We start from the raw sequence: 27,778 nt of genomic DNA, 5'->3' as shown, positions 1-27,778 counted from the left end.
GTTCTCTTTGTCTAAGCCCAAATGACAACATGCTAGAAGTTAATGTAGTAGTAAAAAACTACTACTACACTACAGTAATATATAAACTTTTCCCCAAATACACTTAAATAATCTACATAAACATTAGGGTGGGCCAAAAATGTTTTTTTAATAATTATAATGAAAATGTTCTGGACTCCAAAAAAATACATATGCAAAAAGGGCAGCTCTTAATTTTTTATATTAATACATAAGAAGTGTCTCATCGCGATTTTCGCCATATAGATGTCAAAGAGAATTTTGTATCATTTGAAACTTTGTTGCGATTAAACGAATACTACCGATGTAAAAGCTCATGCATATTCTTGTAGGAAATTAAACGATCTACAAAAAAGGTCTAATGTATTTTTTTGCTAATTTGAATCATTTAAAAACGATTCCAAGTTAGAGTTGTAAAATATTATTATTATTATAAAACGAAAATAATGCAGATTAGAACTTGCGAGCGGGCAGACCTGCGAGCGGGCGGACCTGCGAGCTGGGCGCTAGTATTAAGTAAATATACGTAATTATGTTTTTTTTTTGGGTCAATTTTGAACTACCAACCATCGTGTTCAGCTAGACACGTCCGCGCACCGTCAGGCCTTCATTCATGTCTATATAATTAGTCACTTTCGTGTGGGGAAACTCTAGGATAATATTCAAGTTTTGCATTTTGCCGTTTGCGTGCCGACTGTTTACGTTATTATATAAGTAGGTATAAAGCGATTTTCTTATTGGTATTTGCGGAAGAACGGAAATAGGAAGTACAGTAAACTGTTCCATTTTGAATGTTAAATTTTATGTAATATTTATGAAATGTTGAAAAAATGTAATACTTTAATAAAAAATTGTATTATAGTTAAGTGCAGGAGGGTACTAGTAGTTGAACGGTGAAATACGTAAGACATTTTTTAAGTAACTTTTTTTACTTTCAAGCTATAACTCGCACATAGCAGAGTAGGCAGAGGGAACAACCTGGGAGGCTAGTGTGAAGCCACTCCATTCGCCTTAAAAGACTTTCGTTACCCAATTTCCGCCGAATTATTGTTGTATTGCATTCTATGGCGATGTGGAGTTTCGCCAAGTAATAAGCAATGTCTGGAATCACTGGAATTCAGTGGAGAGGATATATCATAAAGAGAACGGAATGTTTTAACACTATATGTCCAGGTTTCCTTCCCTACAACGTTAAGATAAAAAATACTTCATTACAAATATTACCATTTGTTAGAGTGCATTTCATTCGTTTCTAATGCTTTCCCTTTTGCACTTATATGCATGCAACTTTAAATATGAAATAATAAAATAAAACAAAGAATCTATAAATATTTATATAATTTATTGTATTTCCTTCAATATTTTTAATCTGTATTTGTCATCGGGGAACCTCATTTTGACTATAAGTCTTATTTCTTCACATGTGTAGCTTTGGGAAAGTTCCTTATCTTTGCTCCATAAATTAGCTATTTCAAGCATCTGAGCTTTAAGTAGTTGTGGCATTTTAATAAATTTGTTCCACACATTGATTTTTGTTTCAAATTGTATAGGTTCCTGGAAATTTGATATACAATATTTATAGTATACAGTTTAAGTGATAGTACAGAATGAGTTTAGTCACTCAATGTCTTGAACCTAAGGCGCAAAAAGTGGGGATTGTCCACTTTGGGTTATATAAAATATTATGTGGATAGAGCCAGCTCAGCCAGCTCACATTTTTTAGAAGAGAAAATATTTACATAACTAAATAGGTAAACTCGACAGGTGGTTCGATTTCCACATGAGGAAATGTCATATTTAATATTTTCATTTCCTCGCCCTGGTTACGACGCAAAGCACGGCGTTGAGTTTCGCCTTTCAAAACTTAAATAATAAGATAAAGATAAAAGATATTTATAAACAAATAACATGCACAATTTTTGTTACATCTGATGGTACCCACACTAGGTATTCCTGTATCGTGGGTTCCAATATATGATTTTACAATTAACGTTCAATGTTGATACTCGTATAAAAGATATAGATAATACAGTAAAAAGGTAAATAATCATAACAAATTTAGAAATTTATTAAAAACATAGTTAAATTATGATTTTTTTTTGAAAAATTGTAATTACAGTTAGTATTAATAAAATTAATAATAAGTTTCTATTGTATATGTGATAAAATATTTTCAGTGGTATTATAGTCTAAGGTAGCGAGCCATGACGAAATTTTAGTTTTAGCTTTTTTTAACGAGCAAAGCTTAATATCACAGGCACTAGCAATTTTATTGTAAATAAATAATTCAATGTAAGGACTGAAACGCCTAGCAAGACAAGACTTTATACTAGGCAGTGGAAAGTTAAAGTTTCTATGGTTAATCAGAGCATTATACTCTACTGAGGACGCTATTCTTTGATGTGTTTTCAGTGCTATTTTTAAGAAAAATAATTGACGTACGGTAAGGACGTTACTTTCCTGATAGAGCTTAAAGGTTGGGTTGGCTAAAGGAAAGGTTTATTAAGCATCACCTTGAGTACTGGTCTTTGAGCTCTTTCGAGCTGAATCAAGTGAGATTTAAAAACACTACCCCAGGAGCTTATGCAGTAGAGGCTGTCATGGGCAAACAGGCTCAGCGGCACTGTAACATGATGGTTGTTGGTTCAGTCCCCACTCCAGGTATTGAATTATTAGTTATTAATAATTTTATCTCTTTCACTAAGACAAAAGCGAAGTGGCAAAATCAACACGCTATGCCTCAAAAAAGTCAGCGGAAAGTGAGGAACGGACACTTAAGTTCTTTCTGCCTATATTATTATAGACAGAGAGAATCTACTGTTAAAACATTCGCTGTTTTCCACTTTTATGAATGACATTAATGTATTCTGAGGCAGAATTTGATGCCTAATAGCAGTAATAGATAGCAGAAATATAAAAACAAACATATGCAACTTTACCTCAAATAAAGTTTTAATTTCAGCAATAGTATCTTCAAATCTAACAACCATCACATACACTAAATCTTCAGAAATTGGTTTAGTGTTAGCAAATATCCTCTCCAACATTGATTCACATAGTGCTTGAATGAGTGTACAGACAGATAATTCATACATTTTTGTTGGTAATATGTTGTGCCAAGTTAATTTTAGTTCTTGCATGAGTGTAGTAGAGTAATTGATAGCTCTGTCTAATGTTTCATAGGATGCATGAGTCCAGGGTAGTTCTGAAAGAAATGTTGGTTTAATATAAAAAAAAGTTTTATAAAAAAATATTTAAAATTTAAATTTTTATTAGATTGTGTTATATTGTATTTCAGGGTAGGTAGAGACACTCCATTCACTTCAAGCCCACTTTCTACCAAAACAAGAAAATTAATTGTATAAGTTTTACAACACTATTGATTGATGATGATGATGATGATTACCATTAGATTGAATTTTCTCAATAATAACATTCTTTTGGTTTTGCAAATAAAGTGACATTTTCTCTAATCCAAGAACTCTTAGGTCTTGAATACATTCCAACAGCATTGTGTTTAAAAGATCTGCAAGTTCAGCTGGCATGGTATTCTTCCATGGAGGTCCCAAGAGACTGTGTGCCAAGTAGAAACAGTTGTTGAAAAATAATGCTGAAACCAGATTAGAATAATGAATACTTTCACTTTTAAAGTTATTTTCTTAGTTTCATTCTGTATTGCAAATGTAGCATAAGGTAATCAAAGGGAACCTAATATGGTTAGATTGATTGATTGATTGATAGATAACACCTAATTTTTGAGATACTATGGGTCCCAGGGTAATAGACAACTACCACCTTTTCTTGTTTAAATTTAATCCCTCTAGTGGGCATCTAAACCAAAACCTTTGCATTTACCAGATTCATCATCAGACGATGTGATCAGATGTTGTGCCATAATGGTTTCATTTTCCTTTAGCTTCAGCAGGGTAAGCAGAGGGAGGGAGAGCTAGTGTTAAAATATTGTTCTCCAATATGCATCGAATCTGAAGGCATTTTGTATTGAGTTTCAAATTTGCCTTGTTAACAGAGAGAAGAAATGAAAATATTAAACATATCATTTCCTTGAGTAGAAATCCAATCCGTAACCTGATGCGTTTACTGTCGCTTGCTTGTGTCCCTGTGCTCACTGGTCTCAATTTTAAAAATATTTTTTATAAAAAGTTTCTTACCAATATCAAGAGGACAACACTCCAAATTAACTTTAAACTTCTTGGGTATTATACACTGGTACATGACTGCTATATCTTTTATATACATTACTAATTGATTCCTGTATTTCTCAGGCAGCTTGATACTCTCTTCTAAGTGCTCAACAATCATTGTCATTATTCTCTTTACATTTTGAGATATCACACATCTCGGTAAGAACAAAGGATTATTTAGGTCATAATCAATCTCTTTAATTGAAGTAGTAAAAATGGAATCATTGCCAGTTTCAAAAGAATTTCCTACAATTATAGTGCCATAGGATAAGCTATCACTAAGCAAGCTACGAACATCAGAAAGTAATTTGTCACATTTTTTATTATATAATACACATTCAGTGTCATTTATGTATTTGTTAAGAGGTGATTTATCAGCTTCAACAAATTTTAATTCAATCAGAAATTTATTAAAGGAATCAAGTTCCATAACAATGTTTTTATAGTTCTGGTAACTGCTATCGCATGATGGCAAATTGTTTCTAATACAATCCTCAATTATTTTACTGAAGAATTTCTCACTGATATTGTCATAAAATACTTCAATAAATGTTCTTTCAGCTTCAAATTGGGACCCTAAAGTTGATTGTAGAAATTCAAATATTGCTGTTAAATTATTAAATACTGTTTGAAAATTAGGTCTTTTCATATCATTGAAGTTTATTTTGATGTTAAACACTAATGCCCCAATATAATCTTCTGTGAATATTTCACAGTTGTGTCTTATAATATTGTGTAGTAATTTATCTATGAAAAAATGTGAAAACAGTGCAAGCTCAGCATTTATTCTCTCTGTGTAATACAGAGTTTTTAAAATATTTTGTTTGAGAGTGGGATCACTCTGTTGTACAGAAAGGGAGAATATAAGAAAATGAACTCCCTTTTTTTCTGACCAACTAAAAATATCTTCCCATTCTATACTTAATTGTGCTGTGTAATGAGCCAGATAATTTTCTGCTTGATCAGTCAAGTTGTGTAATGCCTTTGTCCCGTTACCATCGAATTTAAGGTCGCGTAATTTGTTTTGAAACTCTTTAACACTTAATATTGCATCCATATAATTATTTCTACCAAAACCACGATTAGCCTTGTAAAATATTGTTTTCCCTTCACAAACAACACACAAGTCGTTAAAAGTTTTCATTAGCTGTTGTAATTTTTTACAGCTATTATTAAACTCCTCTATTGCCTCTTTGTTTTCGAATTTCTCTTGTAGATTTTTGATATCTTCCTCAAATTTTTCGTAATCAGTAATTATGTTTTGCTTGCGATTTTTATAATTTAATTGTTCAAGGCTTTTCGTAGGCGTAAAATGAAAATAGGTATCGATAAAATTTTGCTGCAAAGACCAAGATAACATTTGCACTCTCTCAGTGAGGTCTTTTAAAACAGGCAGTAATTCATCGCGACACTTTTTCAGTTCGTTTGTAGTCACTTTGTCCGCTTCGTGTAAAACTGCACTGAGTAAACTCATGGTTTCTGTATAAATAAGATTTATTAATAATTAATAAATAACAAATTATATTTTTAACAATTTACACATACATAAATAACAATCAAAACGTTAATAATTAATTTCTATTTTCTACCGGTTCGTTCGTTCGATTCGAATTTTCAAATTTCAACTCCATTCAATACACAGATTAATACTTTTGACAGATCATTTTAACAGATTATAGTTAAAATAGTGATACGTACTGCAAAAAATATTCAAATAAAGAACAAATTTGGTATAGATCTATTTTAACTTTGATGGAGTTGGTTAAGTCGTAACTTTTGTTTTATTTTTTATCATAATTTCTATAATGCGTAAGCTTTTTTATCAATAAAGTAAAATAATTTATTTTATTGCTAACAGTTTGATAAAGTTTTAACATGATATTATTTGGTTGCTATGATTCAATTGATTTAACTATTTACAGAGTTAAGACCTTCACCTATATCCGAGATTCTTAAATAAGCTTCGCCTCTTTTAACAATAATTTATAAATAAGGTTAAAATGAATGATCATGAAATTGAAAACTTAAAAACTGAATTAGAACATGAAAAGACATGCAGGTAAATAAGTAATAATATAATATATAAGTATATTTTTTGTAAATAGATTATTTACATAAATAATAAACAAGAAAATGGCAAGTTCAAAATATTTTCTGTAAAAAAACAGGGAATCTGCAGCGTGGCAAAATGGTGAAATAGAAAAACAAATAGTTTGCATACAAGAAGAATTGCGTAAGGCAGACTATCCATGGGACTTGGATCTTGATTTACAGAAAGAAAGTTTAAAACACAAACAGTTACTAGAAGCTATTGATACGTTGAAGCAACAATTGCCTATATTAAAGGAGAAAATCAGAGGAGCCAAAGTTTGTGGACCTGGTAGGGTCTACACTATTCACACTATTTTTTATATTCATGTATCAATTTCCTTCTTTATTTTTCGCTTACATAAATAAAAATATATATTGGAATTTACTAAATATTTTCCTGATTGGGATTTATGCTGTACAGTATATTTTATTATTATGCTTAATATACCACTTTACTCATGTTTTTTTAATTTGACGCTTTATCTCGCATATAATGGGGTAGGCAAAGGGAACTTAATGACCCTAGTGTTAAGACACATTATTCCTAAAGACACTTCGGCCGAATTCCTGTCCTATTTTATGTTTTTAGATTGCAAGCTGAAGCATGACGATTTAAATATCAATTTGGACATTCTTACACCAGTGAGTATAGACTACAGATTAAACAAATATTATTTAATACATTGTATTTATTATAAATATTTGATATATTTTTATTTCAGGCTGAATTATTACGAACGGTGAAACGATTCGAGAGATTAAAAACTGACTTGATAAGCACTTTACGTAGCAGAGAATGGAGACTCGATTCAGAATCTAAGGTATATAGATATTAAGTAGTACTCTCAGTAATTCATTGTATTTTTGGTTAGTATAAAACTAATCTATATTCATAATTTGATTAAATAAATGAAATGGACAAACAAAACTACTCAAATATATATTTATTTAATAAAAATTGAACTTTCAACCATCGTATTACAATTATAAACATGACAACTATGACTATCGAGCAGCGATTAAAATTATATACTGTTTCCATGTTGCAGCTATTTGTAAGAGTAAACGATCAACGTACTTACTTACAAAACGAATTGATGATTTGTCAAAATAATATAATGCGTCTTCAAAAGAACGGATCGTATTGGCAGTAAGTAGTAACTATTAAGTAAATAATCAATAGGTAATGTAAGACAAATATAAGAAAATTTAATTAATTAATTCAAAAAATGTAAAGAAAACTTATTAACTGAGATATTTTAATGTAAAACATAATATTCCTATTTTTAATATACACAAGACAATATCACCCCTAGCCCTAAAGCTCTAAAAGATATTTTAGAACATTGTAGCGAAATAGCCACATAATTTATTTAATGTTTATAAGGGGGACGGCGCGTACGCAGTCCCCACTACCAAAAATTACGCGTCCGAGTTATCCGCATTAGGGATAATCGCAGAGGTCAACCCGACCGCAGTGCAATGGAAGGGCCTCGCTCTGGGGGAACCGCCTTCATGATCACGGTGTCCCCTACGCCAGGTAAGTATGCCTGAACGGCGAAATTTTGAGGTCGTCATGTTTTTTGAGAAAAACTTGCCAGCGCGATTCAGGAATCGTGAGATATTGTACAACGCTATCTATTAGCGCGTTTGGAAAACAATTTCATGGTTATACATTTTTGTCTCTATCAGCTTCGCTCAATCTCTTCCATTATATTAATCCAAAAATAACTTTGTGATTCTTCCCCAAATATGATACAAATTTAAAATACGTAACTTTTTTTGATATCATTCTATTTTACACTCATTTTATTACAGCGGAATTTCGTCAAACTTATGTAAAAACATCAAACGCCGCACTTATATAAAATATATATGTATTAATAATTGAAATATAATCATTAAATTTTTTTACATAATTTAAGCGTCACCCTGAAATCACAATCATCGTATATACGAATCGAACAATTAATGAATTAAAATAATTTTAAATATTTTTGTCATATATAAAATACTTTTAAATATATTATTTCATATAGGTATAAATTTTTTTTAATAATTTTTTATATATTTATAATAAAATCATAATTTTAATAACATTCCAGGCATATTCCCCGTAAAAATGACGAGAGAGTTTTGGACCCAAAGCGAGGACCTATAAGGAAAATATTTTGCAACGAACGCCTACCGCCCATCGTTACGTAATAAGATATATAAAATTAATAAAATGAATACTAAAAAAAATTTTAATGTTCAACTATAGTAACAATTTAAAATAATTCACATAGTTAGGTCACCATTTTAGAATTTTGTTATAATTTGGTCCTTCGAGCGGGATGTAATATTTCTAGATGTAAGGAAGATTATATAGAAGTAGAAGGCACACAATATAAGTTAAGTGTAATTTATTGTTACAGTTATTAGATTAATATAGAAAAACAACATGCATGGAATAAATAAATAATTAAATAAAAATGTGTGTTTTATTAATGATTATTGTTAAGTGAAATTCGACGACTCAATTAGTCGTTTAGGAGTAGGGTGACAAATAAGAAATATAATTTATAAAACAACTAATAAAAAATAATTTAATTTGTTCAATAAATAACCAATAATATTTGTAGTGAAAATTTATTTCCGGTTTTATTTTGTACTAATGTATCTTTTGTCTCTCTGGATAATCTTCGTCTTCTATGTCTTCATATGAAAAAGGTTTTTTGTACGATGACGCTAAAATAAAATAATAGAATAGTAATTATTATAGAATAATATAGTTAAGTGTCAGTAAATTAGTTAATAATTAATTATTCTGGTAGTAATTGTTAAAGAAGCCGTCCTCGGCGCAGCGATACAGCATCTGATTATAAGCGAACGATTAATTCCTACTCGGGGGAGTGATTACTACCTTACTATTTACTCTGGTATCAAGACAAAGCACGGCGTTTAGTACCACCGTTCAACACGCAATGTTTCTAAAAAAGATTTTGTAGTCACAATAATACTAACGTGTAACACAATGGTGTCGATCAGTATGCAGTCTCAAGTTCGCGGGACACGCGCACACGTACCCGCCCGCCACGTTGACGCACGCATACGAGCACCCGTGCGTGCCTTGCTGGCACTCGTTTATATCTGTAATGGGTCATTTTCTTGAATGACAAATATTTTTATATGTGTGGTTGGACCAGAACTAGGCCGGAACGATAGTAAGAAAGCTATAATTTCTCTTATAAGAATATATTTAATAGACTGAGATCGGAACGAGAACGACTCGTGGCACTATAATGTGAAGGGGTATAAATACCCACACTGTAACATTGTAATCATATTAGCATTCATAAAAAATAAAATCTAAATGAAGTAAAAAATATATTAACAAAATAAATGTTATTGTTAGAAAAGTCATACAAAGCATAGAGAAAAAAACAAACTTCACTCTAGTTTCTACCAAATAATAATAAAACCATACCCAGGCACCGCTCGCCGGCCCCCAGCGAGGTGTACCCCCGCGGGCACGAGCAGCGGTACGCCCCACGCACGTTCGCGCACACTTGCGTGAGATGACACGCGTTCTTGTCTATGGTGCATTCGTCTATATCTGTATATACATATTATACATTTAAAATATAAAATGCAGTACGGTCGACGAGTCTGCGGCTGCGAATGGCTGCCCAGATTAATTTTATGATTATTTTTATACCGAATGCTCAATGTACAAAAGTTCAGGAAATCGAAATCTTTAAGGAGGCTACGACTACGGCATTGTTAGATTAATGGCGTCATGGCGTCAAACGTCTGCCTTTAAACGCACCAGTACTAATGCACGAGCATTTTATAATTTTACACTAATAACAATAGTGTGAAGTGAATTGAATTCTTGGAATATGACGTTTCGAGCGTGCCAGTTGAGCACAATTCATTTCGCCAATGTTACGTTGTATGGAAACCAATAATGTGTAGTAACAAACTACTAATTTTGACAATACTACTAATTTTATTGTATTATATTAATCTTACCGTGACAACTATCATTAATGTACGCGTATCCAGGTTCACAAGGTCCCTGCTCGCTGCCATCTAAATTACTTGTCACGTTCACATCGTAGTATACTCCTTCTATTGTGTCTATGGAGCAAATTATTTTTTTTAACCTCTTAAATATGATTGTAAAATGAATTTAAAATATTTTAATTATTATATTTTAAAGAGGCCCTATGAGCAGAGCCGACGAGATGGACCGACGACATAAAGAGATTGGCAGGAAGCGAATGGGTCCGAAAAGCTGAGGATCGAGTGTGGTGGCGAGAATTGGGGAAGGCCTATGTCCAACAGTGGACAAAAGATGGCTGTTGATGATGATGATGAAGAGCAGAGAGTCAGCTTAATTTAAAATAAATATGGTATAAAAATAAATCAAAAAGTGTATACCTTGAGGAATGTAGAAATCACTATTGCCATCGTCGGGATGTTCTGGAATATTAGCTTCGGGATTTATTTCAAATGTTGCTTCAGGTAAATAATCTGAATTCTATGGAGCAAAAAATTTACTCTTTAAGTTGAGCGATAGAACTATGTCGAAATTCTTAACTATAGTAATATTCGTCTTTTAAGTATAATTTATGCCCAGCATTATTAAGATTTATAAAAAAAACTATATTCAAAATTGAAAATCCAAGAATATTTTAAAATATGACTCTGGACAATTAAGCTAAGTATTTACCCCAAGTTCGCCTATTTGTAAGAAAATAAATACAAATATTATATTTATATCGGTCATATTTATAAAACTTCAACTAGTTGATATTAAACATGTTATATGAAATGTCAATAGGTTACTAAAATATTATTATAACATACTATTTTCTACAAAATAATCATTAAAAATCATATTTACAGTATGTGTCATTATATTTTCTTCAACTTCATCAACATCGCCGTTGTTGTAAGCGTCGTCGTTTGTTTGTGTCCGTTGGAATCTGCATGGAGGCAGACCTGAGCATTTTCTAATCTAAAATAATAAGAAGTATTGTTTTTAATATTAAATCCGTTGTTGACTGTTGTGGGTTTGATTCCCACTCGGGGGAAATATTTAATATTTTCAATACTTCGCAGAAAATGAAGAATAGATTATATTATCACTAAGTTCTCTTCTGTTATAATCAGGAAAAACATTAACAAACTTAAAAGGAATACTAAAATAAGTACTGTAATACAAAAATTGTACAAATTTTATATTAAACTTAAATATGTAAATATGATTGATATATTTACCTGTATATTGTCACCTTGGCACTTATCGTCTCGACATTTTCTTGACCTCGCCTGCGTCGCAACGCCGCACGTGGCGGAACAAGAGCCCCACTTGGACCATGAAGACCAGCGGGATTTTTCTTCCTTTTAATTTTAATTAATTGTTACAATTTTGGGAGGCCGTCGTTGCGCACAAAGGCGACGGTTGTGGATTCGGTTCCCATTTCTCTGTAAGTTTTTTTAATTACGGAAGAAAAGATAGTAATGATAAAATATGTTTTATTCGCCCTTTGTTTATTAAGCAACATTGTGAATTTAAGCAAAGTAGTTATCGAAAACAGAATTGCAAAAATGGACCAAAAAACGTTAATGAGAAAGAATTAACGCGGTATAATTTAAATGTCAAAATTTTAATAGAAGTATTTTAACTGATTTAATTTCTATATTTAAGCAAATACGTGTTACCTCACACGGCGGCATGTGACATTTTCTCCTATCATTTGTTGTGCCTTTACACTCTGATTCGTCTAAAATAATCTTATCAGGACGACTCATTGCATCTGTAAAATAAAATAAGAAATAATAATATTTTAAGTGTGAATTATACGAGTAATAAACAATCATATGTACCTACTAAAGGTAAGTAGATGTATGACAAGTAAGCTAGGCGAGAATATGAAATTAGATACCTACTTTATATTTAAATTATTTTTTATAATGGAAAAATAAATCTTTTATAAAATTTACAAATGTGTAGCATATAGATCATAGATGCTTTCTCGCTACCACGGTATATTTTTGTTAAATAATAAAATTATAACTTTTATACTGAAAAGGAACTAAAGAACTAAGAATATAAAGTATTATGAATTTGAATCATTTTAATTTCCTCGCTTTAGTATAGTTTTATTTTTCAAATAATATCACGTACCAAAAACATTATTATCATCGTCGACATACTGGCAGCGTCGTTCCCGGCGTTGGTATCCGAGACCACACGTTACGTTGCAATACGACCAGGGAGACCAGGAACTCCATTTGCCTGGCACTGAGGAGAAAAAGAAAATGTAAAATTTTATTTTATATTTACGTTGTATCCCGCACACAGCAGGATATGCAGAGGGAACATAGTGTTAAGACACTCCGTTCACCATTTAATAAGAATAGTTAATAACTGAATTATCTCTACAAGTTAAGCTCACCTTTAACACGCACATTGTACCGTCTCAGCGCGGTTCCGGCGTTGTTCTCCGCCACGCAGATGTACTGCGCCGCGTGCGTAACACGCGCGTCCCACAACGCGACCACACTTGTGGATTGCACGTTTTGTATGTTTGGATGATTGTCATTCAGTTTTTGTATATCCTGGAAATTATGTACCGAATTTATTAGACATTTTTTAAAAAACTTAAAAATTTTAATCTGACCCGCGCCTCTTGTTTACCGCCCAAGTCCTCTGGCCACTCAGCCATACGTTCCTACCAAGGAACCTGGAAATTCATATACGCGTGGTTACTATTTATTTATGAGTCGTAAATAAATACTTTTTCTACAGAAAAAATTTTTTTATAAAATATTTATTAATTTGACTGTCCCTTATTCGAAGCTTATTAAATGAGATAGGCACTACGTTTCCCGCCTGTACTTCCTTCTTAGGCCACGCCTTTTTCCCCTGACGTCACTTCCACTTGGCAGTCCCTTCCTTTTGACAGCCGTGGGTAAAAATATTCATTGGCGTTTTATTTTCCCGCCGAGTCGGTCGTCATCCGAGTACGTATTCCGACTCTAAAATTATTATACAAGTAAGTTTTTACTTTATTATAATAATGTATATTTTTTCTTTTCACTTCACATTTCGTTCATTTAATTTATTAAATATTAAATTGAATAGTGAAATTATATGGCTAAGTAGGCCGAAATAATTTGTTAATCTATGTTCAGATTTTTATTCTTATATTTTATTAACGTTTTACTTTCGTAAATGTTAACGGCTTTGTTTCGTGTAACTAATTGATAAATTTTTAATAAAAGTTAATCATTCTCTCATCTTGTTTAGGAGAATAGTGTTCCCTTTTTGTGTTTAGCATGGAAAACAATGTAGTGTCCGTGGTTCCGGGAACTTCTTTCTCACCGAATCAGCAGCGGCGAAGGTCCTTAAGTTCAAGTAGTTCTTCCTCGTCAAATGATTCGAAGAGTAAACACCGTAGAAATATAATGAATAGAAAGTGGAAAGGTCGTGTTCCAGAGAAATAGCCATTGTCACGTGAGTGCTGATTTTAAGTGGGTGCAGATTTTAATAATGATCATGTCATATCGCTTATGGCAGGGGGAAAGTGACCGTATAAATGATGAGATCGTTCATGAAAATTCTGGAAGATCTGTTAATTGTAAGAATGATTTGACTCTCTCTTTTGAAATTCTTTTATTTCCTAAGGCTTCAACGGCCTTCAATGCTTATTGATCATATACATTTGAATAAAGGTGATTGGTTTGATATCAAATACGCGGACGTTCAATAAATTGTAGGTACAATTTTTCCTCCGGGCTTGAAATTAATGAAGAAACGGGTTCTTATGAAAACCCTCGGCATCTCAATCACGCCGATAAGACATATGCTGCCTTAATCATGTGTATTTTTTAAGCAACTGGAAGCTTTACAAAATGGTTTACGGGTTCTACTGTCGTGGGCGAAAGATTGCGACATGTCGAACTATGACGTTTTAATAAGCGCTCTTTGCTCGTCTGCCGATTTTCATAAAAGCTCCACAGATCTAATTCAATTAATCTGTGGCCATTGGCTGAGGATTTGGCTGCTAAATCCGATCTTCGCAAGGTTCCTCCGTCAGCTACTAATCTTTTCAGCGCAGAAAAGTTTACTGTAGTTTAGAACATGCTGGTGGAATTAACAAGTGTTTCTGGCCTGCCCAGAAAACAAATGTGACTTCTGCCTCGCAGGCAGTTCTAAAAGTCACATGGCTCCTCGCAGGGGCCCAATCAACATTTTTAGCCCTCGCAGGGTTCAGCTTGGTGTAACCGCAGTTACCCGCGTTTGCATTGCTCTCATGCAGCTTGCCCAGAAAACAAATATGACTTCTGTCTCGCAGGCAGCTCTAAAAAAGTCAGACGGCCCCTCGCAGGGGCCCAATCGAAATTTTTAGCCCTCGCAGGGTTCAGTTTGGTGTAACCGCAGTTACCCGCATCCACATTGCTCTCATGCAGCTTGCCCAGAAAACAAATATGACTTCTGCCTCGCAGGCAGCTCTAAAAAAGTCAGACGGCCCCTCGCAGGGGCCCAATCGAAATGTTTAGCCCTCGCAGGGTTCAGTTTGGTGTAACCGCAGTTACCCGCATCCACATTGCTCTCATGCAGCCCCTCCGCAAGGTGGCTAATAAGTTACCAGCTACATGCCTCATTTCATTCGGCCACACCGAATATCCGCAATTTTCAAAGTTGTTATAAGGGAAGTTCCCTTCGACAAAACACGAGACAACGTGATCAAGATAAGGTTGGACGAAAACGAGCATTATCACCGTCTCCAAGTAAAGACAATAAAAGGCGGAGATTCTGAATCAGATCAGTTTCAAGCCGGTCGCCTGGCGCAGTGTCGGGATCAATGACCTTGTCTAGGGGCTCCGAACCTAGTCGTAAAAATAATATTGAGGTGTCGCATACCTTTCAGTCTAAAGCCACCTCTGGTGTACCTCGGTACTGTCAATTCATAATGACATGTGCCCGAATCAACTGACATGACTCAGATCATAAGGAAGATGAAACAGCAAAGGAAAGGCAACGATCTCTCCAAGGTTTCTACCGTCAATGTTTCTGGTTCCGAAAGAAACGGCTCATATCGACCAATTTTTATTTTAAAGGCTTTAAGCTAATATGTCATGACGCGCCATTTCAAGCTCGTAAATGTTCAGTGCATATATTATTTTTACAACCGAAAGATTGGTTGTTCAAAATAGACATCTCACAAGCCTATTTTCACCTTCCTATTGGGTAAAGCCACTCGAGATTTCTGCGTCTCTATTATCGCGGGGAACTCCTGGAGATGACCTGGTTGCCATTCGGGCTGAGTATGGCTCCACAAATGTTTGCAGCAATAACGAATTGGATAACTCAAATTCTCAGAGCAAACAATAAGAATTATCGTCTACTTGGACGATTTTCTGTTAGCCAACCAGGACAAAAACATCCTACTGGGGCAAGTGCAGAAAGTGATAGTTTTTCTAACTAGAAACTAGGATGGGTGATAAATTTGGAAAAAACATCCAAGGTTGCAGAGAAGAGCTTAGTGTTTTTGGGGATTCATTGGAATCCTTGGACAAACAAAGTGTCTACCTGCAGATGAATTACCCCATTAGTATCAGCAATAAACCAAATGTTGACGGATCAACAAACAAGCCTCAGAAATCTTCAAAAGCTTGTCGGGATTCTCAATTTTGCCAGTTTTGTAATTGTTGTTGTGCTCATGAAATTCTTGAACAAAAATTTTAAAGCTACGAACCTAAATACTTCACGCTATTCCTTTGACTGGAATGGAAAATTTGCTTTGGTGACTACAAAATTGCAGGCGGTCAATACTTATTCATTTCGATCCAACCTGTCATTTTCTCACTACCGATGCGTTGGATGTGACATATGGAGCCTGCCTAAGCAATATGACTCTTGCCGGTTCATGGTTACAAACAGAGCGCCGTTTCCATTACAATCAAAAAGAAATGCAACGCAGTACTGTTCTTATTCAGGTCTGTGATAGCGCATCCACGTCATGAAGGGGGAACAAAATCAGAATCTCTCATGAATCTAACATATCAGGTGTTTCTGATTCCAGATATTCACCAGATGCAAATGCATTTGGTGAATATCTTTCTTATATTTACAAGAATGAATATCTTTCATATGAAAGCATTTTATATTCCTAGAATTTATAACAATCACGCTGATCGTTTAACAAGGCTGCAAGAGAGCTCCGAGTGGCATTTGACACACGATTGCACGGACAGAATTTTCATAAATGGGGAATTCCATTTATAGACCTGTTCGCATTCAGTCGAGCTCATGTAGTGACTAATTACGTCTCACTGGATTTAAACGTCGATCAGGCTTGGTGTGATTTTCATGATGCGTTTTTCCCGGAACTTCAATCTAGCGTGGTATCCCACCGTTTTTCTTATTCCCAAGGTACTGTGTCATCTTACCAGGCTCATGGAATCTATCTTTTTATAATCCCTCGACGGAGACGGGAATGTTGGCAGCCGGATGTCAAAGCTCATGCCCTAGCAGGACCATGCATGATTCCTCGCCTGGACAAAGTTGTCGTAGACATGATCACAAGCTTACCTCCTCCGAAATTGTTTGAAATGACAATGGAGGTCTAATAGTGTGGCAGTCTGGGGCACTAGATGGATGGAACTTTAACCAGTTGAAGTTTCTGAGGGAATCTTGGCGTTCATCAACACGTAAGGTCTATAATATCGCGTGGAAACGATAAGATTTCTTAGTGTAGATCTAACAAAATAAATCACCTTAAGTTTTGCTTAATGGCTAGTGAATTTGCTAGTTTTTTTGTCAGATCTACATCACTAATCTTCAATTATCATATACTTCTGTTTTGCTTCATAAATCGCACCCGAATTCATCATTTCAATTCATCCGAATTTATCAGGTCAACTTAGTTCCCATGTACTTGTAAAGTACATTTTAAAATCAATAGCGTGCGTAAGCTATCAGTCATATGAAGGTCCCAATTTGAAATATTGACGTCTTGGTATCTTATTTGGAGCTAGAGTTACAGAGTTAAGAGACAAAATTAGTGTTTTCCAAGTGCAAAGACATACAGCTGCTCTGCTATTACTTTGTTCAGGAAGAAGAATTCATGACTTGACCTTGTTAACAGTAGGTTCAGACAATTACTCCCTTGACGATAATTTTATAGTTTGTTGGCCACCATTTGGGTCAAATCCGATTCTATTACGTGTCTGTACGTAATATTACGATTCTATTACGTGTCTGTACGTAATAAATCTGTAGTCAGGATGTAAATTATTGGCTAATAAGGAAAATAAGAAAATGGACCCCGTTTTCTAGATAAAATTAACAAAATTATTACTAGAAGATCGGAGAAGACTATCGTTTAACCTTTTTATCAATATTGGAGGTGAGCCCAGACCCGCGTCAGGTACATTAATAGGCGGTTAGGTCAAATCCTTGTTTAAGGATGCGGGCGTGTTAGCTATCACCGGAAGCATTAGATCTGCGGTTGTTTCTAAAAATTGGTTTGACAATTCTGATTTGTATGCCTGAAATAAGTAAGTTTATTATATTTTGATGATAAATGTATGAATAATTGTAATAAAATTTCTCATTAAAATGAGAAAGCAATATCTAGTTATACTTTTATAATAACAATTTTTCTTTTATTTATTTCTCATAAAATTTGCTTTCACTCTAAAGTAAGAGTTCAATGATTGTGATTTCATATAAAAGTAGATTTGTTAGAATACGCCTTATGACATTTTCTAGTTTATATTGCATTCAATATACCTATACTATGTACTACTCTAGTATACAGTCTTCAAGTGATCTATACTGCTATCACATTGGCGTTCGTCACTTCCACCAGGCGATAACAAACACGTCTCATTTAATAAGCTTCGAATAAGGGACAGTCAAATTAATAGCAGCGTTTTACCTGAAATAAAACGTTTATTAATTTACTTACCTTATTCGAAGCTTGCGATTAATCGCTGCCTGGTGTTTACTAAAACGCAATGAATATTTTTACCCACGGCTGTCAAAAGGAAGGGACTGCCAAGTGGAAGTGACGTCAGGGGAAAAAGGCGTGGCCTAAGAAGGAAGTACAGGCGGGAAACGTAGTGCCTATCTCATTTAATAAGCTTCGAATAAGGTAAGTAAATTAATAAACGTTTTATTTCAGGTAAAACGCTGCTATTTTATTTATTTCAACCCATTTCCAAATCCATGTCAATTAGATTCTTTGAAACATTTGCACATATGCGCGGATCCGTTAAACAATATTTTCATAGTATCAACTAAGAATTTATCGGAGCAGCCAAAACACATTGAAAATAATACATAAAATAGTTATTACACATTTACTGCCGGAAATTTCTATATGCCTAAAAAGTAAAAAAAACTTTTTTTTAAATATTACTGTTTAATATAATTAGTATTTTATACTTACTTTAAACCAGGTTATATTCGGCGGCGGATTGCCATCTACCTCACATTTCAATACAACACTCCTCCTAAATGATACTATGTGTTCTTCAATTGTTTCATTTTCTTTATTGTTCTTTATTTCTGGTGGTTTTTGAATGATTACTTCATAAATAAGCTCTGTTGTACCCACTTTGTTAGTCATAATACAAGAGTATTTGCCGCTGTCTGCCACTTCTGTATTTGTTAAAATCTATGTTGGAAATAAATTATTATAATATTAAAATAATTATTACGCGAGTAAAACTTAGATATTGATAATTATAAGATTATTAATAATGAATCACAATATCATATATTAAAATTTTAATTATTTGTCTCATTGCACATTTATTTATGAATGTAGGTAAATTTGTATATCTTACTAAAGTATAATTATCATCTTGCAACTTCACCCGGGGACTTTCAGCTATTTCTGTATAAGGGTGACGTAGCCACAACATGGCAGGTGAGGGGTGTGCGGAAAACAAAGGGTTCATAGGATTCTTTTGGACGTGGTTCAAAGGGTTACTTTGTAATAATGGGTTCAGGTTGTCTTCCTGGGGTAGAGGGTGTAAGGGATGCACCCCGCATGTCATGGTTAGTGGTGAATGTTGTAGGACGGTCACTTGCTTGGTGTTGTCTTTTAAAGATGGGGGAGGCACTGAAATTTTATATTATTATCTATACTAATATAATAAAGCGGAAGAGTTTGTTTGTTTGTTTGAACGATAAGGTCTCTGTGGATCTACTGGTCCGATTCATTTTGTTTTTGTTTTGTATGAAAGCTGTATTCTTCAGAAGTGCTATAGGCTATATAACATTACATTACACATATATACTAATAAATTAAAATCTAATCTAATTTAACATGCAATTTATTCTGCTACATTAATAACAACCGTCGTTGCTAAGCAACGGTTTGCTAAATTTCTTTGTTGTTTTAAGAAAACGTCACCCAAAATGAACTTATATTTTGATGTTTATCCTTATGAAAATAAATATAATAGTCACTTTTAGCATTTTATCTAGATTGAAATTATGGTTTACTGTATAAGATTCTAATAAATAATTAAGGAGATCAGTGATTCGAAATGACCTAGCCTTAGTATGAGTATGACCGACGCGAACGGGCAGATGACGTGGACGGTTTTATAAATTTTCGAACTATTATTAATTTTTATGTAATTATTTGCTATTTATAATTAATTTAAACTACACTTTGGTTCTCTTCTTATTTTATTTGATATTGCTCTCAAAAATTATCTTATTTAATATAGAAAAATGCACGCACGGAAAACTTTAGGTACCTACTTTTTCTAATATTAAGAATGTCCTTTAGTTACTTTTATTTCTTTTGTTGGTTCATTTCAATAACTCAGATATTGTCTCTACTTATTGTTCTTTTGGATTATTTAATCTTATATTATCTTATTAATTATTCATAAATATATTTAATAAATATTCTTATAGTTCAAGTCCACTAGTTAGTTAATAATTGTTATTTTTGTCTATTACACTACAAAACAATACTATTGTCTGTTCTTCAGAGAGAAATATAAAATGGGATAACTGTTAGTGAACCAAAAGTTAATTTAAAAGTTCGTTAACTTTTAAACATTTCAGTGCGAATCCCAGAGTTATACGTTATTTAACAGATTAAGAATTACAAGAATATAGAGTAAATTAAAATCACGACCATCATGAGCATATTCAGACAATTCAATTAAGCAACGTTAAAATTTCATAAGAAATTTAACAATTTTTTCTTGTTTTACATAATTTCTTACCTAAGATATCAACCAAATAAACAACGCTCTCTTCCCCAACTTTATTTCTGGCAACACAAGTATAATTTCCAATTTGTTCATACATTGCGCTTTTCGAATAGACAATTTCCCCAAAATCTGAAGAAACCATGCTATCATCATATAATTTTAGTGGTAAGCCGTCTTTGAACCAGTAGATCTCGGGCAGTGGGTTCCCATAGGGATGGCAGTGTAAGTAGAACGCTTGGCCGGATATTACTTCTACACTTATGAGGTTTTCAGACTTGTTACCATTTTGAAGTAACGTTTGAAATATTCTTGGTGGTTCTGTAAGTTGATTGTTTTTTTTATTTAAATAGTTTTTTTTGTTATAAAAATTATAATTGAAACGTATCTATTTTCGGTCGCGCTATGAGCGCGCATGAGACCAATCGTGACGCAGGCGCACAAGCGCGCGACTTTAACACAATAGCTCTATTCGTATTCGAGAAAATGAAATACTTAAAAAAAACTATTTTTGATTATTACATTATATATATTATAGCTCGAAAACGAGTTTAAGTCGTGCTAAGTACATATTTTTATACGTTTCTAAATACTTTAGTAATAGTATTTGTTTTTTAGCACTAAGTTTTCTGGATTTAGAAGCGAGTGCGCTTTGCCACGTTATCAGAGCGAGGAAAATAAAAATATTAGATATTTCGATCCGTCGTGAGAATCGAGCCAATAACCTGTCAAGTTTACAGTAACACGCCTGTGTCCCAGCGTCACGATTGGCTTCATAAAAAAAAATCAATTAACTGTACTATACCTAAAACATTAACTTTTATAGTTCTATCATCAATCCCGCCTTCATTGGAAGTAACACAAATGTATTCCCCAGAATCATAAGTTTTTACATCTGGCAACACTAGGTCAACATAATTAATGCCTTTCTCATTCTGACTGATAATGTTTCCATATCTTATCCATTGTATATTTGGTGCTGGGTTGCCAGTCGCTTTACACGCTATTCTAACTGATGTATTTACCTGAAATATTTATTTAAGAATACAAACATCTAATAAGAGTGTAAGTAAGTAGTATATCTCAATTATATTCCAATAACATCAATTAAAATATATATGTATAATTGAGAAATATTTTAAAAATATTGTAACATGGTATCCCGCATATAAGCAGAGCAAATCATTACTTACAATTAAATCAGTACTACTATCCACATTGTACCCAGTTCCATTAACAAACATCAATATTTCTTGTATTTTAGCACCAGATACAACAATTACTCTATAAGTTATATACGATTTCCCAGCTTTATTCGTCGCCGTACATTGGAACAGACCTTCAGATTGTTGTGTTACATTAATTGTTGTAATTGTTGTATTTTGAATGATCCAATTTGTGTTACTGTATAGAAAAATATCAGTTATAATTGTTAAATGTTATAATATAATTTAATACGATACGTAGCTGGCTGACTGTCAATACAGATATAAGTACTCACTTGAAAGTCCAAGTAATATCAGGTTTGGGAGTGCCACGTGCGTTACATTCAAGAGTAGCGTTGGCGCCTGACTTCAATTCTACATCCAATAGATCAAAATCTGATATAAATGGAGATTCTGGAAATTGATAAAAAATATATTCTTACTACTATTTTTAATCTGCCAAGTATGTCTTATAGACTCGAAACAATTTAAAAAACAATCAGTGAAGCAGAAAACTAAAATAGTGGTTGTCGATAAATATCTGCAACTACTGCGTTTTAGATTAATATAACAAAGAGATTCATTAGGATACTATTTAATATTTTCTTAAGTGTTATTTTTGATACATTATAGGCTTAAAGTTGCAAGTCTCACTACATAAACAAGTTAATACGTTTTTAAATATTACAGTACAATTTTATCTCCGTAATAACTTTAAAAATTAAGCGGTCATAGTGCCCTTAGTATAGTTAGTAGTTTATATTTTTTAAAAAAGTTTAAATTATAAATAAACATGGTTACCCAATACGTCTAAATTAATCTCCTTATATACAGTGCCGTATTCATTCTTAACAACACACTTGTACACGCCATTATGTTTTAACTGTACATTCATTAATTTCAATATTTCTTTATCTTCTCCGAATAGGAATTTTGAATTAAAATACCACTTTATCTGAAAAAAAATTGAAATGAAATGAAATTTTAAAAAATGGAAATGAAAAAAAATGAAAATTTATTGTTAATTCCGAATGGATGCGTGTTGAGTGGCGGGACTCAACGCTGCGCTTTGTTTCATCTTTAGATAAAAAAGTTAAATAAATAAATAATTGATTCGTACGTTATGGTTTTGCTTTAAAATAGTTCTCTGGTATAAGTTTTAAAAGTACTTTTACCCAACAGGCATCCTTAGCTTCACGATTTCTCCTGTGAATAGCAAGGTTAGGCAGAGAGAACCTAGTTTTAATGAAACTCCGTTAATTCTGAGACTCAAAGCCGCATTTTTCCTTCGAGAATACAATCCCTATTATTGGCGACCGCACTAAAAATTTATACATCTTCAGTGATACACTGTCCGCACCATGGTATCCTCCGTAGGTAATAATACTGAATCTTTCACAAAGCAAAGGACTGTTTATCTATAAAGATATGATATTTACTATGATGATATGATATTTACTATGATGATATGATATTTACTATGATGATATGATATTTACTAACCTCACCACGAGGTTTTCCATCAGTTTTACAATCAAAATAAATATCCTCTCCTATAACCGCCTCCATATTTATTGTACTACCATTTACCAAAAATTTGGGTGGCCATACAACTTTCAAAAAAATATTTGTATGAACAGAACCCAAAGCGTTGCTCGCGACGCAGGCAAACTGAGATTCATTGTGCCGAGATATATTAGATACTATTAGAGATCCGTTGGAAATTAAGGCAGCATCCTGTTTGGAAGCAAATGGAACGTTTATGAACATATTTAAAAATAAATGAATAAATTTAAATATTATTCATGAGCAAAAAAAATTAAAGCGTTTGAAAAAAAATCTTCCGTCAAGTTACTCCTTTAGTAATACCCACAAATTATATAATATCAATGTTCTTATAATTTTTGTTTCTTATAAAAAAATAACAAAAAAAGGAAAAAAACAGAAAGTAAAAGTGAAATATAAAAGTATAGTGTAGTAGCTTTAAGTCCCCTTATGCAAAGAATAAGACGTAAAAAGGCTATTAATTTAGTTTTTTTACGGTAAACGGGTTTGAATTCCACTATTAATTTTTTTATACGTTTTCTAAAATTCGTTTCTTGCTTACTATAAAAATACTTTAAGCAATGTTATATTAATATTATATAAAAGTAACGTTAACCTTGTACCATTTGACAGTGTATCCGTTGCGGACGGGACATTGCACTTCTACACTGCTGCCTTCTACTACAGTTGTAGTAGTGGCAGTACTTTCTTCTTGTAACGTTGGTAGTGCTGAGGGAAAAAGTGGTTAGTTTATTTTAATACAAGGTGTTTGTGTATGTGGTCATAGGTAGCCAGTTAGAAATTTTATTTTATGTATGCAGAGGGGTTTCATATATTCATGCAACTTTTTTTTAAAGAGGTAAATACTGATTTGGCTTTTATTTAAAGTTCATTTAAAAAGAATCACACAAACGCAATCTATGCTAACATTACAAAACTAAACTTGTATATATTTATTTGTTAGTTTCAGTATTTAAATTTTAATCCATTACTTACAGTATATTTCAACGGGTACATTCCTCCTATCAGTTGCAAAGGCATTCCGCGCCTCACACATGTAAATACCGCTTAGGTCTTCTGAAGGAAACTTTATTGTTAAAGTACCATCTCTTTCTATTATATAACGTGGATCTGAAATAGATAATATAGTTTTTTTATTTACTCTACTCAAATGGCAAATATTTTAACAATATACTGACTTTACTATACTGGTTCTCGATTGAATATAAAACACACACACACACACAACACCTTTCTGCTTTAAAATGTCTGAAAATTATTTCTAATACTTCTTATAAGTTTTTCCATAACTTTAACTATATAACAGGTATACATTTAAGATTCATGAAGATTTTTTAAAACTCTACTTTTAAAAAAGTTTCAATTACATACGAGTAACAGTAAAATAAAATTATAGTCACCATTATCCAAATAAAATCCGTCTTTAATCCAAGTAACATAAGGTTCAGGTTTGCCGGTCGCTCTACAGCTGATTGTTAATGCGACATCTAAATTAGACGCTATGTAGGGTCCCGTATAGTTATCATTTTGAATTTTTGCTGCTTCTGAAATATAATATAGATAATAAAATATTATAAATTAACATATTTATAAAAGATTCGATATATTTTAAAAATTTAATCAAGAATACAAAATAATGTTTCAATAAATATCAAATTTTATAATGTTATTTTGATATTTGATGATATTTGTTTCTCTTTCACGCAATAACTACAGAGCGGATTTATATGATATTTTACAATAATATAACTCATACATCAGAATAATATACAGGGTGGAAGAGGCAGCGCTTCTTTTATTGAAACTGCATATAGGGTAATATATTTCAAACCCACACCTAAGAAATTAATCAAGGTACCTCAACAGTTTGGACGTAGGATTTTTTTTTCATTTCACGATTTTTATCCATACCTGTATTTCGTGTGACGCACACATACGTGTGCGACGTTTGCGATTTGACAGGTAAGTGTGTGCGTGCCTATGTTATACTTTACAAATGGCGTTTTATTTTAAAACGATAATTTTATTATTTATTTTGTTTGAAAAAATAACTTTTTCATTTTTGGGAATTTTTTTTTTCCCGAATTATATTAGACTTTTATAGAGTAGTTAAAACTGTGGTTTGTGCATTTAAAGTGGTGCTGACAATTCCACCCTGTATAGGCTAAAATTTATGTAAAGATTTGAATAATTTGGTTATAATAAAATAACAAATTTCTATGTATGTAGTTCTTCTATGTAAGTTTCTATGTATGTATGATTATAAATAAATAAAAAAATATACCATTCACAGTAACGTAGAAACTTTTTCTCGACTCGCCGGCAACATTTTGCGCGATACACACAAACAGACCCTCGTGTATAGAAGAACTATTTGTTATATGCAAATTACCAAATTTGTCATAGCTGAAACCAACAACATAAATCCACATATTAGAAAAAAATCGACGTCTCGTAGCCGCCCCGATGTTAAGCTTTTTGAACTGTTGCGCATTGTTCACTCAGGAAAAAAATAATCAAAAGTAAGAAAAAAATAAAAAAACAAATCTGCGCAGCCATCAACAGCTAACTTCAGGGCGGCCACGATTAGTCGACCGCAATGTAATTAAATTCAATTTTAATAGGTAGATACAATTTAAATAAACAAAATGAATTTAATAAAATATTTTTAATTGATTTGAAGTGAGATTTATCTTAGCTCTTTATCTTAGCACAGTTGAAATGAAAACCAACCAACAACCAACGCGTTTAGAGTAAAACGCGGCCGCACTAAGCCAAGACAAGTTATAACAATGAAAACTTATCAAACTGAAATGTTACCTTATGTCCATTGTATTATTTAATAAAATTTCATCTTTAAATTCCCAAATTATAGTCGGTATTGGGAATCCAATGGCGTCACATTGTAAGTGTACGTTGGCACCAATTAGAACTTCTTTTAATTCTTCTAAAGGTGGAAGCATACGAGGTGGCACTAAAATATAAACAGTAACAATTATTTAGCTTAATTTTGTAATTCATAGTTTTTTTTTAATAAACTTCCTAAAATATATTAAGGTACATGCCGTGAATTTAGCCATTTATTTAAATTCTACATTATAGAAGGCTCTTCATTTAAAATATTGAAATGAATCAATTATATTTAGAAAGTATACAAAATTTAACTTAACAGGATTCGAACCCTCGTCTCAATCGCTCTCAAAACACCTAAAGCTTAAAATGTTGTTACCTCTGTCTCATTGGCCCAACAAACGTATAAGAATTTCGACGTCATCTTGATAAGAAAGTATAACTCTGTTGACGATGAGTGATTGGCGACAGTAAACAAAATACGGGAGTTTATGTCCTCCTACGTTAAAATGTTTATACGTTTCTAAATACAAATTTTAGAGTGTGCATAACACTTAAAAATTTTCAAATGACAACTACATTTAAAAAAAATTAGGTATGTAATTACCCCAAACATATACAGTGTAGTTTTTAGAAGTATTTCCGTACTCGTTGCTGGCGAGGCAAGTGTATTCACCGAAATCGGTTAAATTTGCTACAAATCTGAAAATATATTAAACATTGACAAACAAACAAGACAAAGACAAATCTTTATTGGGATACTTAATACTTAGTGTCAAGTGCTCCTTGTTCCTTTCCCAGTTCCGCCTGCCCAATTAGAATGGGGTATAAAAATGTTGTTATATTTTCTAATAATAAATTCTCTACCTAAGTCCATATTCATCAATAAACTTCCTGTACATGACAACAGGTCGTCCATCATGTAACCACGTAAGGCGTGGCTCGGGCACGCCCGCAGTACTGCACGGGAGGTGCACTAGCTGCCCTTCTAGCACTTCTATTTCTTTTTCACCGTATACTGTTATTATTGGTGGAGCTGTAAGGAAAATATTATAGATTTACGCTGTATAGCAGTGTACGCAGAGAGTATTTAGTTTTAGAACACTTCAAGATTTCCTTCGCGTCGTCTAATTTTGCGACACATTTTTGATCCAAAGCAACGAAATGAAAATAATTAATTCCTCCGAGTGGGAGCGAATACACAACCATCAAGTTAGACGGGGTCCCAGTGTGTTATAATGATCTAAATAATATCTATGTAAGAGGAGAAAATAGAATTAAGTATGAGATATAGTATGTTCCCGTGTCCAACTATTCTAATAAAAAAAATAATACTTAAAAGAAAAAATACGTATCAATACTTACAGAATACGGCAATACTGAAGTTTTTCGTAACAAAGCCTATGACGCTACTCGCATTACACGCGAATACTCCAGAATCAAACTTCGTTGCGTTTTCTATCACTAAACTACTGTCATTTGCGATGTAACTGGAAAATAACGTAATTGTTAAAACACTTCGTTCCCCACATTCCATCGATTTTTTTCGAGGCATTGCGTGTTGAGTGGCAAAACACAACGCCGGGCTTTTGCCTTGGT

At 32.9% G+C, this 27,778-nt stretch overlaps 3 protein-coding genes and 1 non-coding gene across 5 annotated transcripts in view; 1 reads left to right on the top strand and 3 right to left on the bottom strand.

The window, feature by feature from the left end:
* Nucleotides 1–1,341: 1,341 nt before the first annotated feature.
* On the bottom strand, nt 1,342–5,928 carry LOC146533004 (centromere/kinetochore protein zw10 homolog). 2 transcript variants are annotated; one of them, XM_085196069.1, is made up of 5 exons: nt 5,810–5,928; nt 4,188–5,699; nt 3,425–3,628; nt 2,958–3,223; nt 1,342–1,572 (listed from the first exon to the last, which is right to left on the bottom strand). In XM_085196069.1, exons 2-5 carry the CDS (start codon nt 5,692–5,694, stop codon nt 1,360–1,362), a joined length of 2,190 nt encoding a protein of 729 aa, XP_085052195.1. In that variant the 5' UTR covers nt 5,695–5,699; nt 5,810–5,928; the 3' UTR covers nt 1,342–1,359. The 2 variants fall into 2 exon arrangements, with proteins under 2 accessions (XP_085052195.1, XP_085052194.1); XM_085196068.1 differs by having other exon boundaries at nt 5,766–5,873.
* On the top strand, nt 5,863–8,786 carry LOC146533002 (uncharacterized). The gene is made up of 6 exons (XM_085196071.1): nt 5,863–6,279; nt 6,389–6,600; nt 6,901–6,953; nt 7,034–7,132; nt 7,361–7,461; nt 8,417–8,786. Exons 1-6 carry the CDS (start codon nt 6,221–6,223, stop codon nt 8,514–8,516), a joined length of 624 nt encoding a protein of 207 aa, XP_085052197.1. The 5' UTR covers nt 5,863–6,220; the 3' UTR covers nt 8,517–8,786.
* Nucleotides 7,680–27,778, bottom strand: part of LOC146533001 (hemicentin-1-like) — a 30,591-nt gene continuing 10,492 nt past the window's right edge. The window contains exons 21-46 of the mRNA XM_085196058.1: nt 27,545–27,669; nt 27,047–27,215; nt 26,787–26,881; nt 26,150–26,303; nt 25,614–25,735; nt 24,730–24,873; nt 24,305–24,439; nt 23,925–24,037; nt 23,267–23,500; nt 22,565–22,718; nt 22,060–22,177; nt 21,752–21,962; nt 21,364–21,583; nt 20,574–20,879; nt 19,170–19,447; nt 18,770–18,997; nt 12,764–12,926; nt 12,493–12,609; nt 12,027–12,121; nt 11,583–11,705; nt 11,206–11,319; nt 10,740–10,839; nt 10,329–10,436; nt 9,781–9,909; nt 9,318–9,443; nt 7,680–9,041 (exon numbers count right to left, since the gene is read on the bottom strand). Coding sequence (XP_085052184.1) covers nt 8,965–9,041; nt 9,318–9,443; nt 9,781–9,909; nt 10,329–10,436; nt 10,740–10,839; nt 11,206–11,319; nt 11,583–11,705; nt 12,027–12,121; nt 12,493–12,609; nt 12,764–12,926; nt 18,770–18,997; nt 19,170–19,447; nt 20,574–20,879; nt 21,364–21,583; nt 21,752–21,962; nt 22,060–22,177; nt 22,565–22,718; nt 23,267–23,500; nt 23,925–24,037; nt 24,305–24,439; nt 24,730–24,873; nt 25,614–25,735; nt 26,150–26,303; nt 26,787–26,881; nt 27,047–27,215; nt 27,545–27,669 — 3,958 coding nt within the window. The 3' untranslated portion in view covers nt 7,680–8,964. The remainder of the gene's footprint in view (nt 9,042–9,317; nt 9,444–9,780; nt 9,910–10,328; nt 10,437–10,739; nt 10,840–11,205; nt 11,320–11,582; nt 11,706–12,026; nt 12,122–12,492; nt 12,610–12,763; nt 12,927–18,769; nt 18,998–19,169; nt 19,448–20,573; nt 20,880–21,363; nt 21,584–21,751; nt 21,963–22,059; nt 22,178–22,564; nt 22,719–23,266; nt 23,501–23,924; nt 24,038–24,304; nt 24,440–24,729; nt 24,874–25,613; nt 25,736–26,149; nt 26,304–26,786; nt 26,882–27,046; nt 27,216–27,544; nt 27,670–27,778) is intronic.
* On the bottom strand, nt 7,698–7,859 carry LOC146533003 (U1 spliceosomal RNA). Its single transcript, XR_014878728.1, has one exon. It is a non-coding gene; the product is annotated as a U1 spliceosomal RNA (small nuclear RNA).

This window comes from Heliconius melpomene, chromosome 13 (genome assembly GCF_056956725.1).
Source record: "Heliconius melpomene rosina isolate 202511_hmr_F chromosome 13, ASM5695672v1, whole genome shotgun sequence".
NCBI classification, from domain to species: domain Eukaryota; kingdom Metazoa; phylum Arthropoda; class Insecta; order Lepidoptera; family Nymphalidae; genus Heliconius; species Heliconius melpomene.
This window is presented reverse-complemented; position numbering and strand designations above follow the sequence as displayed.

What these genes read in the sequence shown, in the direction of transcription:
- LOC146533004 (XM_085196069.1), bottom strand. Translation starts at nt 5,694, where the DNA reads ATGAGTTTACTCAGTGCAGTTTTACACGAAGCGGACAAAGTGACTACA. An exon ending in GTGTTGTCCTCTTGATATTG is followed by an intron (nt 3,629 to 4,187) that starts GTAAGAAACTTT and finishes ATCTGGTTTCAG; the next exon opens with CATTATTTTTCAACAACTGT. An exon ending in TGAGAAAATTCAATCTAATG is followed by an intron (nt 3,224 to 3,424) that starts GTAATCATCATC and finishes CATTTCTTTCAG; the next exon opens with AACTACCCTGGACTCATGCA.
- LOC146533002 (XM_085196071.1), top strand. Translation starts at nt 6,221, where the DNA reads ATGAATGATCATGAAATTGAAAACTTAAAAACTGAATTAGAACATGAA. An exon ending in AGCCAAAGTTTGTGGACCTG is followed by an intron (nt 6,601 to 6,900) that starts GTAGGGTCTACA and finishes TTATGTTTTTAG; the next exon opens with ATTGCAAGCTGAAGCATGAC. An exon ending in AAGAACGGATCGTATTGGCA is followed by an intron (nt 7,462 to 8,416) that starts GTAAGTAGTAAC and finishes ATAACATTCCAG; the next exon opens with GCATATTCCCCGTAAAAATG.